Raw genomic sequence first — 15,308 nt, forward strand, 5'->3', positions numbered from 1 at the left:
TGAGCTTGTAGATCTGCTATTTTCAGCATGCAATGTAAGATCTTGCATTATGACGGTATAAAGGCCTGCCAACATAATATGTTTTGTTGGCAAAATCAACTGTAGATTGTAAAATCTTATGATATTTAGTCCACTAAAACTAGACTAAATCTACAACTTTTCAGATGACAAACATGTGTCTAAAACTAAATGACATTTCAGATGACTAAAATGTGTCCTTTGACTCCCAAGTCAAAAAAACACTTTTTGTTTTAAATAGACACTTGTGCTTTCTAAGGTGTGATCTGGGGCCCTAAAGATGAATACAAAATTAATATCAACATCTTAATACTTTCCAATACTTCAATACGGGGGGGGGGGGGGATTATGACAGGCTTACTGCCGTCAAAATGTGACTCCAAGGTAGAGAAAACTTTTTGTTTGAATACAAATTTAAGTAACACTTGCTATGCATCCCAAATAAGCTTATGTGTTATGATAAAGATTATTATTTATAAGTACTTATATATAATTGAGTACCACAGACGAATAACAGTCTAAGTCCACACTATTGATCCATAATATATAAATGATAGATAAGGGTTCAGGAAAACGGGGTCAGTCTGAAATTTGGACTGTTTTTCGTCTGTGGTACTCAATTATAAATGTTTATAAGAAAACTATATTCACTTATAATATTTGTATAATGCTTTATAAACATGGAATACATAGCAAGTTATGAAGTGTTATAAGTAGTATAATTATTAAATAGTATTAAGTCATTATAATAAAGTCTATAATGTGTTATGATTAAGGTTATGAAGTATTATGATTTTTTATGAGCGCTTTTAAATATAATTATACATGTTTATGAGAATATTATAATGTCCTATAAGTGTTCATAATGCGTTATAAACATGGGATGCATAGCAAGTGTTCCCGTAGAGGACAGGGGTGGGCAACTTTGACCATGGCGAGGGCCAATATATGTCCACACTCACTCCAGAGGGGCCACAGTGCACATTACTGTCGTAGCAAAAAATAGCTGATCTACACGCTCGTTTTGAACTTGTAGATCAGCTATTTTTGCTATATTGGAATTGAAAAGCTGAATAATTTTTGCTAATTTTGAATTTGAATCCTGAGAAGTAACCTTTTTATTGAATTTCAAATGCATTTAGTTATAGTTATGTTAACTTTATGAACTGTTAACATGACTACATTGGACACAAAAAGACAATAACATTGTAATACTATAGTCATTAAGTACGAGTCATTTATAGTCATGAAGTCATTAAAGCGGGTTTGGAATAAGAGTACCACAGACGAAAAACAGTCTAAGTCCAAATTTCAGACTGACCCCTCCACGAAAAGGCCTCGTTGTCCTGAACCCTTATCTATCATTTATATATTATGGATCAATAGTGTGGACTTAGACTGTTATTCGTCTGTGGTACTCATTATTGTAACAGCTGAAATCAATACTATATCAGTTGCGGCCCGGGGGCTTAATTGGTTTAGATTGTTGTTATAGAGCGTTGCAGTCCCGCCCCCTACCAGGGCCCAGGAAATGATTCTCCGTTCATTTTCCTCATAGACATTTCAAAACGTATTTATTTAAAGACGTTTACGCCGCGGACAACGCCAACTCGAGTCGTGACAACTCATGACAACAAACACCATTTTTTGGGCCGAACAAATAATTAGAAAGAAGAAAAAAACGGCAGGTTACAACACTTTTTTTGTTGTTTTTCTTCTTTGTAATTATTTGTTTGGTCCAAAATATTGTGTTTGTTGTCATGAGTTGTCACAACTCGAGTTGGCTTTGTCCGCGGCGTAGCCGTCTTTAAATAAATGCCTTTTGAAATGTCTATGGGAAAAATGCATTGGGAATCATTTCCTGGGCCTGGCGTCGTCATGAAAGGGGGCGGGCCTGCGACGCTCTAAAGTACCAAGCTCACCTTATGCCACACCTAGTATTCAACAATCAACACACTTAACACATTTTGACTTGGGAGCGATTCTACAAATCTCTTCTAAATCCTGACAGTTTTCTGAAAATGTTTCTATGTCAGTGGTTCTCAACAATTTCATGTCAAGGACCCCCAGAATTATCTGTATTTGGCCGCCGACCTCCATCTGAAAATATGTTGTTCCAGGAACCCCCCAGAAGCAAAGATTTGAGTTAAAAACGTTCGTTCTGAAAAAAAATATATTCCAAATTTGCGCCACATTTTCACGATTTTTCAAAAATACCAGACCTACAAGATCGTAGCGCGCCACTCGGTGGCGTGCTATGAGCTTGTAGATCTGCTATTTTTCAATAGCTAAAGTATAACATATAATGCTTAAAACACCAAAAGGGGTTCCCGCCCAAAATGGGTTAAGAGACGTATTAGTAACAATTAGAGTTGGCTAATAATATTTTCCCCAGGGCCACTGTACAAGCTGCGGCATTGATCCAAAATGTCACCAGCCAAAATGATCTCACATGTCACTCCTCCTCTTCTCCGCTCCCGGTCGCTGCTCGCACAGAGTACAAAACTCTGATTCAAAGCAACCAAAGGTAATGGCACCGCCATATCTTACAAGTAGTTATCTGTCTAAAGCAGGGATTGGACCATATTTATATGCATAGAGATAAGAGAGGCCTACACCACAGAGTGGTGTAGGTTCTCTGTTCTCATAACAATACATTACATTCAATGTAATACCACCCCATACAGTAAGTGGTAGTGTGGAATGTACAGACGGCTCGTCAAGATTCCTCCTTAAGCTACACAGACTATAGTAGTATAGTAGTATAGTAGTACACGACATAGCAAGACCACACCTAACAGATTCCTTCTTAAGCTACACAGACTATAGTACACGACATAGCAAGACCACACCTAACAGTGAATATAAGAAGATTCCTCCTTAAGCTACACAGACTATAGTACACGACATAGCAAGACCACACCTAACAGTGAATATAAGAAATTATCGTATGAATGAAAGTAATTCAAGTTGTAATTAAAGCAAAGTAGGCCTATAAGTATATAGTGATGAGTCATATACACTAACCACTGGACCACTGAGCACTCTTTATATTTAAAAGCATGTGGTACACACCACACACACACACACACACACACACACACACACACACACACACACACACACACACACACACACACACACACACACACACACACACACACACACACACACACACACACACACACACACACACACACACACACACACACACACACACATCTGTGGACAAAATCAATTGTAGATTTAGTTGACTAAAAAGAAAAGAGTGGTTTTTCTGGATTTGATCCTCAGTCCTACTCAAGCGCTCCATACTTAGAGTATATATGAATAGAGACGGCACCAGAGTTCTCCTCCCATCCACTAGCATTAAGTTGCTCAAAAGCGCATGAGGCGATTTCACTCCTCCTTCCGGGTAGGAACAGAGTGCATTCTGGGATGGATTTGCCCCAATAACATGAACGCGCTGCCGTTGACTATCATCGCGCGCGTTCACGTAGGAAACAGCGTTCACGTGTCATGGGCCCAATAACATGAACGTGGGCAATGATAGTCAACGCTGGCTCGAGCTGCAATGACAAATACGGCCACTATGTCCATTTCGCCTCAGGGTTTCCTCCGGGTGCCGTCTCTATTAATATATACTCTAAGGCTCCATACGGCCGAACCGGGGCCCGCCCGTCTCCACATGGCCCGTTTCCTCCAGTCAGAACCTATGTTTTCTACAGGAAGGTGTTGGGGTGAATTTATCCCGTGTTTAGTGATAGTGTGATAGAGAACATATCCCAAACACCCACAATGGACTTTTTTATTTTTGTATTTTTTTCTTCACTGGACCATTCTCACATGTCTTAGGCATGAGTTCCCAAAGTGGGGCCCGGGGACCCCTAGGGGTACTTGAGGGAGTTCCAGGTGGTGCCTTGCTCAATTAGAGATAGTTAGGAACCAATGTCCGTTCTCTGTAACTCAGAGAACGGGTCCATTTGGTTCCATTTGTACACTCTGAGTTAAATTAACAGTGGTTTTACAATATAAATTGGGGGTCCCAGAGATAGAAATGCCATTAAATGGGGGTCCGTAGACGAATGCATGTCAAATCTTCTCTTATGGGGGGTCCCTGGCATGTATTTTCAAATGGGGGTCCGCGGGCTAATTAGCGTCAATTTTGGGGTACTTGACATGAAAAAGTTTGGGAACCACTGGTTTTAGGATTGGGTGGACCAAAGGAGACGTTCCCAACTGCACGTTTTTCATCGGTTTTGCCCCCCCAACTCATGCTGTGATTGTAAATGCCAGAGTATAAAAATGAGACTTGAGGCATGACTTAAACACCTGAAGGGTGGGTAGCTGACGAAAGCCACAGAGGCCCAAACGTTGTGTGTTTTTTTACCCCGTCTTGGTAAATAACGTTTTTTGGGGGGCTTTCAAAACGGTGTGAGGCTTATTCTTCCTTTTGTAGTCTGTTCTTTTTTGTTCGAGCACCCGTTGAATTACCCCGGGATGTGCGTGCACCTCCTTGACCACAATACTTGAAATGCACTGAAATGTAATTCTTATCTGAGTGGTCATGTGGATTTAGAGCTATTAATAAAATAGCATCACTTACAGCACCTTTAACAAGCAAGTGTAGCATTGCACGAAAGTGGGGATTGAACCCGGGGCTCCCCCTCGCCAGACCAACGCGCAACCTACCGTGCCAATTGGGCTGAGCCTGATTGGCAGGGTGTTGCAGGCTGGGTCTTGGCCGGGGGGAGGGGCTACAGGGCTGTTGTGGGCGGGGTCTTGGCTGGGGGCTACACAAGCAACAGACGGACAAGTTTAATTGTTTGTTAATCCACCTTTTTTATTACAAATCATACATTTGAATTCCATAATGTACTGTATATTCACAATGTGTATTCACATATTTACACATCAAGTTCGCTCATTACAACAATTATCAATCCCGGTCTCCTCTTGCATGACTGGCAAAACAATTCACACAAACACCAATAAGTGTAAATCCCATAAGACTGGAATTAAAACAATCAAGTGCTTACACATGAAAACCAGTGCATGCAGCATGCAGCACAGGCATACTAATACAGTTCTTCAGCAGAGATAGAAGAGGCACCAGAGGTCCAAGCTCATCTACACTGTGCATAATCTCTGCAATAAGCAACAGTAACATATTGGTCCATTTGACACACATTCCCACTGTGTCTGCACACTGTGGCAGCGGTGGCCGAACGGTTTGCGGAGCGGTCTTGATACAGGAAGGTCGCCAGTTCGTATCCCCGGACCGGCACGTTAAAATTACCACCGCTGAAGTGCCCTTGAGCAAGGCATTGAACCACTACCATGAAATGTTCTATGAGCAGGGCCTGGCTGTAAACAAGTATCTGATGCTTAGTCCAGTTACCCTGGGTAAAGATAGTAACTTTGCTTTGCTTTGCACCGTAGGCATACTGCAGATTGTTCCCTTGTTTTAAGGAGTTTTAAGTAGTTTGCCTCGAACATGAATTCCTTCCACCGGAAGCCCGTGAAGCGAGTGTCTGAACCAACACACCACAATCCTCAATTTACCCCCTTCAGTCACATGCTGTGTGACATGCCACTTTAGCTCCGTTTATAGTCCTGACAACTGACCAAAGGCATTGCCATCGTGCTCAGCTGATCCACTTTGTGTCCAGGCTCTGAACCTGGGTCTTTTGGCAGGACAGCAGGATGGCAGGGCTGGCATGCAGAGCCTTCTTCAGGTCGAGCAGGCCCAGGCACTGGGAGCGAAAGCGCACGTCAAAGAAGGCATACAGGAAGGGGTTGAGGCAGCTGTTGACGTAGGCCAGACAGGTGGCGTAGGGGTGAGCCAGGAGGAGGAAGCGTAGGAAGGCACAGGAGTCCGGGGCCAGGTTCAGGTAGGAGAGAGCGTCGGCACTCTTCAGCACGTGGAAGGGAGTCCAGCAGGCGGCGAACACCACCACCAGCGTGGTGATGGTCCTCAGCAGTCTCCGCTTGCGCTGCTCTTCCTTGCCGTCGAAGTGGCGCGTGACGGTGCGGCCGATGAACCAGTAGCACGCCATCATGGCCAGGAAAGGTAGAAGAAACCCCAGGATTGAGGAGCAGAGGCTGAGGCCGGCCACCAGCAGGCTCTCTTTGTTCTTATCCGTCACCACCAGGCTGAAGTCCATGACGCAGGAGGTCCGGTTGCTCGTCTCCTCGTGTTTGGTGGTGCGGAAGATTAGAGTGGGCGCAGCCAGTAGAGCAGACAGGAGCCACGTCACTGTCAGGGACGCCCTCATGTGGCCCCGGGTACGAAGCTGTGAGCTGGACATAAGAGGACACACAGGGGGTTGTTATAGTTAAGTAAAAGTATAGCTAAAGGAAAATAACTGAATTTGAACTAATACACATTTTATAAAACTGAAATAATATTTAAAAGATACCTGAAACTGTATTTTTTGTTTACAAAACTTTCAAAAAGAACTAATCATGGAGAAAATTTGTTTACATTTTTCTTCTTTATTTCATTCATAAAATTACTAGAAACCCCACGTTTAAAACTGATCAAAACTATATCGAACCTAATCAAATCTATATTATTGAAATTGAAAAATAAACAAGTCAAAAACCCAAATCAAGATTAAAGTCAAAACTCCAATAATCACCTTGAGGAGGAGCGTACGATGGCCAGGTAGCGGTCGTAGCTCATGCAGGTGAGGCAGTAGACGCTGGCGTACATGTTCAGGTGGACCACGTAGCTGCTGACCTTGCACAGGGCCACGCCGAAGGGCCAGTGGTAGCCCGTGGCCGTGTACACCGCCCACAGAGGCAGGGCGAGCACGAAGGCCAGTTCGGCCGCAGCCAGGTGGCCGATGTAGACGTCGGCGGTGCGCCGCTTATTGCCCCGCCGCGCTCTCCACACGGTGAAGATGACCAGTCCGTTTCCGGACAGGCCCAGGGCGAAGATGAGCACGTAGAGCAACTCTCCACACGGTGAAGATGACCAGTCCGTTTCCGGACAGGCCCAGGGCGAAGATGAGCAGTCCGTTTCCGGACAGGCCCAGGGCGAAGATGAGCACGTAGAGCAACGGGACGACAGGCCCAGGGCGAAGATGAGCACGTAGAGCAACGGGACGACGGAGTACGAAGGTCCCCACTCTGAGTAGTCACACAGTGCGCTGGACGACGTCTGGTTCTCCTCGTAGTCGTAGTACTCGTAAACGCTTTCGTTCTGCATCTCCATCTCCATTTTGTGTTCCTCTCTGATGATCCCGTTGTCGTATTTTGAAATCTGTATGTTTAGTCTGTGTGTGTAGGTTCAAATTAACGAAACCTCAAAACAATGTCCCGCCGAGTGAAGCTATACTTCTGATGGACGTGATCCCAGGAGAAGTTGTCAGCACTGTGTGTCTCACATCTGAGTGGTCTGACCCTTATATACCCCTCCTAGACCCACCTCCTACCTAGGACATGCCCTAGTCCCATCCTAGGACATGCCCTAGTCCCATCCTAGGACATGCCCTAGTCCCATCCTAGGACATGCCCTAGTCCCATCCTTGGACATGCCCTAGTCCCATCCTAGGACATGCCCTAGTCCCATCCTAGGACATGCCCTAGTCCCATCCTAGGACATGCCCTAGTCCCATCCTAGGACATGCCCTAGTCCCATCCTAGGACATGCCCTAGTCCCATCCTAGGACATGCCCTAGTCCCATCCTAGGACATGCCCTAGTCCCATCCTAGGACATGCCCTAGTCCCATCCTTGGACATGCCCTAGTCCCATCCTAGGACATGCCCTAGTCCCATCCTAGGACATGCCCTAGTCCCATCCTAGGACATGCCCTAGTCCCATCCTTGGACATGCCCTAGTCCCATCCTAGGACATGCCCTAGTCCCATCCTAGGACATGCCCTAGTCCCATCCTTGGACATGCCCTAGTCCCATCCTTGGACATGCCCTAGTCCCATCCTAGGACATGCCCAAGCAGCCCCCTCCCTCCTAGAACATGCCCTAGTCCCATCCTAGGACATGCCCTAGTCCCATCCTAGGACATGCCCAAGCAGCCCCCTCCCTCCTAGAACATGCCCTAGTCCCATCCTAGGACATGCCCTAGTCCCGCATCCTAGGACATGCCCTAGTCCCATCCTTGGACATGCCCTAGTCCCGCATCCTAGGACATGCCCTAGTCCCATCCTAGGACATGCCCTAGTCCCATCCTAGGACATGCCCTAGCCCCCTCCCTCTTAGGACATGCCCAAGCCCCCTCCCTGACTTAGGACCCATTGTTCCTCAATTGGGGGTAACCCCAGGGGTACACAGAGTACTACAGGGGGGTACTTGAGAATAATAACAATAATGACATAACATTTTAGCAAACGTCAAAGGTTTTAACATGCTGATCTGTAAAGTGTTAAAACCCCCCAAAAACAAACTTGACCAGCACAACTGTTTATTGAATTGAAAGCAATAGGCCTAATTATTAGCCATTGTGGACAAATCCGCGATTGTGTTCTTTTTTAACCCTTTTGTTACACCAAATACACACAGGTATATTTTACCCAATGCAAAATATTTCTCGTCAAAATATATTGAAGTACAGCAATACATGGCAACTTGAGGTACTCTTCTTTAATATTGCATCATGGCTTTTCACAAAAAAAAGAAAAAAAGATATGGGGGGGGGGGGGGGGGGGGGGGGGCAACATTGGTGAAAAACGTGCATATTATTTTTGAAATTTTCCTAAAAAAATATATATTAAATTGGGAACTTCTCCTTTGGTCAACCTATTCCTAATGTGTGAGAATGGTCCAGTGAATAAGAAAATGTAATACAAAATATATACAAAAATAATAATAATAATTTAATATGCGCTTGAGTGAATTCATTCACAGAAAGAACAGTTTGCCAGGCCTAAGTTATGAATCACAAGTGTACAACAATCAAGATATCACAATGATACTAAATCATAATACAAAATACTAATCATGTGAGATTAAATGTAGTTTCCATGGTCAAATTATCACTGCACTATAATTAAAGTAGCCTACATGATATGGAGCATGTTGTGTGGACATCGTTGGTTGTTCTACCCATGAGCTGTTTAACAATGGAGTGTTCTGTCCATAATGGCTCCTTCTCACACCTCATTGAATGGACTGTGACATAATTTACATTTCAATAGTTGTTGTGTCATGGCTGCCTACTGCACTGTACATGCTAAACATGGCTGCCTACTGCACTGTACATGCTAAACATGCAGCTGCAGAACAAACTAAATGCAATGGCCTGAGCCATGGTGAACCTCTCAGCAGATAGGGGCCTATAGCCATGGTGAACCTCTCAGCAGATAGGGGCCTATAGCAGGTTGACAATGGCCTGAGCCATGGTGAACCTCTCAGCAGATAGGGGCCTATAGCAGGTTGACAATGGCCTGAGCCATGGTGAACCTCTCAGCAGATAGGGGCCTATAGCAGGTTGACAATGGCCTGAGCCATGGTGAACCTCTCAGCAGATAGGGGCCTATAGCAGGTGGCCTGAGCCATGGTGAACCTCTCAGCAGATAGGGGCCTATAGCAGGTTGACAATGGCCTGAGCCATGGTGAACCTCTCAGCAGATAGGGGCCTATAGCAGGTTGACAATGGCCTGAGCCATGGTGAACCTCTCAGCAGATAGGGGCCTATAGCAGGTTGACAATGGCCTGAGCCATGGTGAACCTCTCAGCAGATAGGGGCCTATAGCAGGTTGACAATGGCCTGAGCCATGGTGAACCTCTCAGCAGATAGGGGCCTATAGCAGGTGGCCTGAGCCATGGTGAACCTCTCAGCAGATAGGGGCCTATAGCAGGTTGACAATGGCCTGAGCCATGGTGAACCTCTCAGCAGATAGGGGCCTATAGCAGGTTGACAATGGCCTGAGCCATGGTGAACCTCTCAGCAGATAGGGGCCTATAGCAGGTGGCCTGAGCCATGGTGAACCTCTCAGCAGATAGGGGCCTATAGCAGGTTGACAATGGCCTGAGCCATGGTGAACCTCTCAGCAGATAGGGGCCTATAGCAGGTTGACAATTTGAATAGAAATGTGCCGTTTTAATTAATACATTTATTTGCAGAGGGCAAAACAACAACAAACAAAAAATCCCCGCGTAAACCCCCGAAATGTATAGAAAACACCATGCTGTCATCATATCAGATTATCTATCTCTATCTTCTCCTTCTTTGACCAGCAGTAAACCAATTTCCATGAGTTTTGGTGATGCTCTATATTGTCTGAATCAACTTTGTTTGTGTTTGTTTACGTACTAAAAGAGTGACTTTGAGAGCCGTTTTAGCATACAATGTAAGTCAATGAGGGGCATATTTTGAATTATCAATTTGTAATCACTGCAACATTTCTTTTTAATTTCTTGTCCACATTTGGAGTTACATCAAGGTAACATCAAGGTAACTACACACAGAGATGGGCAAAATACTTGTATTTTGTAACAAAATGTATTTTGTTACAAAATACAAATACTGGGTCACAGAATGTATTTAAACACAAAATACAAATACTGGTCTGAGAAATGTATTTGAGATACAAATACGTATTTTGTATTTTGAAAATACATTTTCATTAAAATGTCTATAATAAGTAAATTCATAATTAATTGCCAAATATTAAATTAATGACCTGTCAGAATGTCTAATACAGGGGTAACCAACCAGGGGTTCGCGAGCTACCAGTAGCTCGCACGAGCCATTCAAGTAGATCCCGGTGTGAGCGGGTGTCAGACTTACAGGCAGTCCATCACTACCAATACACAGAACGTGCATTTAGAATAGCTCGCAGTGATGGCCCCAGACATGTGGAGTTTGTTTGTTTGACTATTATGCACAACTTCCACAATCTCCACTTAGAAGCTTGTTCACCTATGATCAAAGTTACAGTAGCCCTTGCATGGAACTAGTTGTGACAGTGCATTCCTTTAAATCCTGGCATGGTCTTTTTATCGTTATCTAATCACTCATCATGGTTTTGACTCTTATCTTTCTGTTTCCATTGTCCCATTGTCATGCATGACATCACAGCTATGCAAGGTCTAAGACTGTCTCTAGGATGTCTCATCAAGATGTCACCAACTCCTCATGACCTCAAGCAACCCTGTCCTCTGAAAAGCAAGCAATCTCTACAATAACCATATGACACGCACCCACTCACCTCTGCACCTAAATGGCCCTTTCTCTCATGTTATGTAACATGCGATGGAAGCACTAACTGTACTGATGAGACCCAATTATTGAAACCTCAAATATGGAATAAACTGTCATCATGCCACAGTTAATGACCGTCTTATAGTCCCCTGGTGGTCGTAAGGTTTTCTTTAACCCTGGCATCTCCATTTTGTTTGGGCATGTCATTATAGGCCAAGTGCCGTAAATTGACTTTTCTGTATTATTCTAGTATAATTTAAAAAATGTGCAGCACATTTAGTTTATTATGTATTCATGGTCAAATTATTGATCACACAAACAGGAAGGTAGGAGCGCACACCAGTAGTGGGGAGGTGCTGACCGCAGGAGATAACTATGACTGAGAAAGGAGAGAGGCCGCACAGCTCGTAGTCACGATGCCATCAAAATCTGTATTGATCACAAATGTTGTATGTCTGTGGCATGAGGAAGGGGGAGAGACCCCCACACCGCCACTTGCTGGTTCAAGAACTTTATTTTAAAGAGTCATAGCAACGTTTCGGCCTTTCGGCCTTCTTCAGGCATAGTTTGAGAATAGGCTGACATTCATTAAATACATTAAATAAAAACAGTAGGTTTAGACAACCAATCAAATTGTATATAGTAATCATTCATCAGATAGCAGCTGTGAAGAACCCAGTCATGTGACTTAAAGGTGCAGTACTTCTGTAGAACATTCCTAGTATATTATTGAAAGTCACCAATTACAACAATACAGGGAATAATATATAAGTCATGCCATAATACATAAGGAAATCAACATACAATTAAAGAAGTAAATAAATGTCAAAAAGGTCCATACTCAAACAAGAGTGGACATAAAGGATAAAAAAGAAGACACATGGTGCTTTTAGTACCCCACTGGACATGAAGTTCAAATAAATAATATAATTAATACATTTTATGGATTACAGCATAACATTTAATAATAGCTCATCATTCAGCCCTTTCGGGTAGAGGGTTTGCAATGTGTGTATCCAGTAAGCCTCGCGTTGTTTGAGCAGGACATCATGGTTACCACCCCTGGCTGGTAGTTTGACTTGTTCTATACCAATAAAGCGAAAAGTGGAGATGTCATGTTTAAGATCATTGAAATGAATGGCAACAGGATATTCACGGTCATTTCTTCGAATAGAGCTCTTATGTTCACTCATTCTCTGTTTTAACTGTCTAGTAGTTTTCCCAATATATGCTAAACCACAGGGACATTTGATCATGTATACCACATGGGTTGAGACACAAGTTATAATGCTGTTAATCTTGAACTTCTTTCCAGTATGGGGGTGATTAAAAGAGGACGTCTTGTGTGTATTACCACACTGGGCACAATGGCCACATGGATAATTGCCCTGTGGCAGAGGACTCAATAAGGTCTGTCTAAGTGAAACCTTAGGGGACTGAAAGTCAGAATGTACAAGTTGGTCTTTTACATTTTTTTACTTTAAAAGAAAACAAGGGAGGGTACTTAAATAATGACAATAATTCAGGGTCAGAGACTCAGAGGTTAAAATGTGCCAGTGCTTTTTGAACATAGCCTTTATCTTACGAGAGTGAGGAGAATATGTGGTGTTACCGAAAACATTTTTTCTTTTTTCTTTGTTTTTGTCAACAGTTCTGTATATATACTTGTGTCTCAACCCATGTGGTATACATGATCAAATGTCCCTGTGGTTTAACATATTGGGAAAACTACTAGACAGTTCAAACAGAGAATGAGTGAACATAAGAGCTCTATTCGAAGAAATGACCGTGATTATCCTGTTGCCATTCATTTCAATGATCTTAAACATGACATCTCCACTTTTCGCTTTATTGGTATATATACTGTATATGTACTGTATGCATTTGTCATTTGAACATCTGTAAATGTGAATATTCATCGAACTGAGAAACAAAATATTGTGCTATATAAGCAATTAATTTCATGTCCTTTGCGTTTTGTTTTATAAAAAAAAGCCTCAACAAATAACATAATAATAATAATATGTATATTTCTAATACATTTGTCTTAATATTTAGGCATTAATTATATAACTATCAGTTATTTATTCTTAAACTATAGTCTCTGGATGTGTGCACACATCGCAAAAAACAAGTGTTTTTTTTAACAAACTTTAGTGGTAGATCATGGCTTACAATTGGGAATAAAATGGGCTCTTGGGCTTGAAAAGGTTGGTTACCACTGGTCTAATACATTGAAGGTTATTAAGAATGATACACTTTATATTTTAAGCAAATCAATGTGCTATAACTGTAACAGTAACAGTAACTGTAACTGTAACAAACAGGACCCACAAAGGAATGAATTGGCCATCTGATTCATCACTGTCACTCCTCTTTGACTTCTACCTCGAGAAAAATGTAGAAAGAGATTGATTGATTGATTGATTGATTGATTGATTAGGCCTACCACCAATTTACATTTAAACCAACAATAAAAAAACAAGATAAGTAAACAAGATACTAATGACTAAGATGAATAGATTATCAATTAGAGGAGCATTCAGTGATTTGGAAACCCCCCCGGTAACAAGATGTGCACATGCACGCACTACAGTGGGGAGAAACGCAACAGGCTGTAACAGCACACACACCAAGCCCCGTTCAATCATGATTGGTGGAAGGCCCCTCTCTATCCTGATTGGATGAAGGCTGGGCCACCTAGCCAAAAACGAAACCTACGGTCTTTTGACCCCCCCAGGGAGGAACAGGGAGGACCTCTTATATGGTCAGCACACTCTATAGTAGGGAGGATTATCACAACAAAACAAAAGGAGTGATATTTGAATTAAGTGAAATCACTGAATATACCTTTAATTACCATTAATAATTTAACCTGAACAGCGGGATGTCACAACAAAAGGGCACTTCATTATAATAAAGGCTAAAAGGAACAGTGAGGCTACTAAGGATAAATGAAAGCTGATTTACTATAAACTCATAAAAGTGGTGACTCATCTAAAATGTAAATGGTCTAGTTTAAAGTATGAATCACCATTTAAGAGTTCAAAGAGGGCATGGACAGGTTTTATATTGAACTGCTGTTTAAAACAAACAGCAGTTGTGCCACTAGGTGGCAACTGTTAATTTTTAATGAGATGAATTGCAGTCAGGTGTGTTTTTTGTGACTGATCCAGCCAAACAAAACACCAAAAATAGAATTATACACCCACACTGTGTTGAAATAGTACTGCACCTGCACATTTAGGCTCTACACAGTAGAACAAACATATTTATTATAACATGTTGGTTGTTTGGTGTGCCCTGTTCTGTTCAGTTCCATGTGTCCACATGTTCTGCTTGTCCACAGAGTCAGACATGTCCAGCTCTAAAGCCTCCCTCCACCTTCCACTACTTTACTAATATTTAAATATGTCCTGTTGTAAGCTTGCCTTAGCTTGCAATATCCAATAATCATGTTTAGATTAATACACCTTTTATCTCTGGGGAACAAGTAATCATTTAGTTGCAACTTGGAGATGTTAGGTAAAGTCTCAACTCAAGGCCCGTCCTACTCTGCCTCTCATTTGTGGTTCAATGGTCCTCATTCACAACGGCGTTTACGCTCATAAAGTGACGTTACGTGAGCGGAGCGTGAGCGGACAGGCATTTACGTGGATTCCCACATTACGTGGGAATTCATGAACTTGAACGTGAACTTGACGGTGACGTGGGTTGGTTGGAAATTCCGCTGAAAGCTGCGCCACCTCTCATGGTCGTGTACGGCTTGCGTAGATTTATTAAGAAGGCTTTAGTCTTCATGCTGAATCAATTAAAAGTCCCCAAATCTCAGATAAAATATGTAGGCATGTGTCCCCAACATTGGTCGCACATAAAAAAAATATAGCCTATATAAAAGCCAAGTATCACTTGTATGCCTAAATGCATGCATTCTAGAGGCAGGTTAGCCTATAGTGCCATACAGAAACTGCCCCTGCAAGCCCGACACCTTTTTTATTTATTTATTAGGATATTTCTAGCATGCGCGATTGCGCTGCTCACTTGACAGCTTTCTACTCGCAGTGCAACGCGCTGTGAGCTTGTAGATCGGCTCTCGCAGTCTCGCGGACTCGCGCTGCA

General features: G+C 42.8%; 1 protein-coding gene across 1 annotated transcript; it reads right to left on the reverse strand.

Annotated features, from left to right (window-relative positions):
* Positions 1 to 5,666: 5,666 nt before the first annotated feature.
* Positions 5,667 to 7,246, reverse strand: LOC306932972 (apelin receptor B-like; the record flags this gene model as incomplete). The annotated part of the gene is made up of 3 exons (XM_079514943.1): positions 5,667 to 6,321; positions 6,663 to 6,970; positions 7,118 to 7,246. 3 exons carry the CDS (start codon positions 7,244 to 7,246, stop codon positions 5,667 to 5,669), a joined length of 1,092 nt encoding a protein of 363 aa, XP_079371069.1.
* Positions 7,247 to 15,308: the final 8,062 nt, after the last annotated feature.

Source organism: Electrona antarctica (assembly GCF_951216825.1).
Source record: "Electrona antarctica genome assembly, chromosome: 11".
Classification (NCBI taxonomy): Eukaryota; Metazoa; Chordata; class Actinopteri; order Myctophiformes; family Myctophidae; genus Electrona; species Electrona antarctica.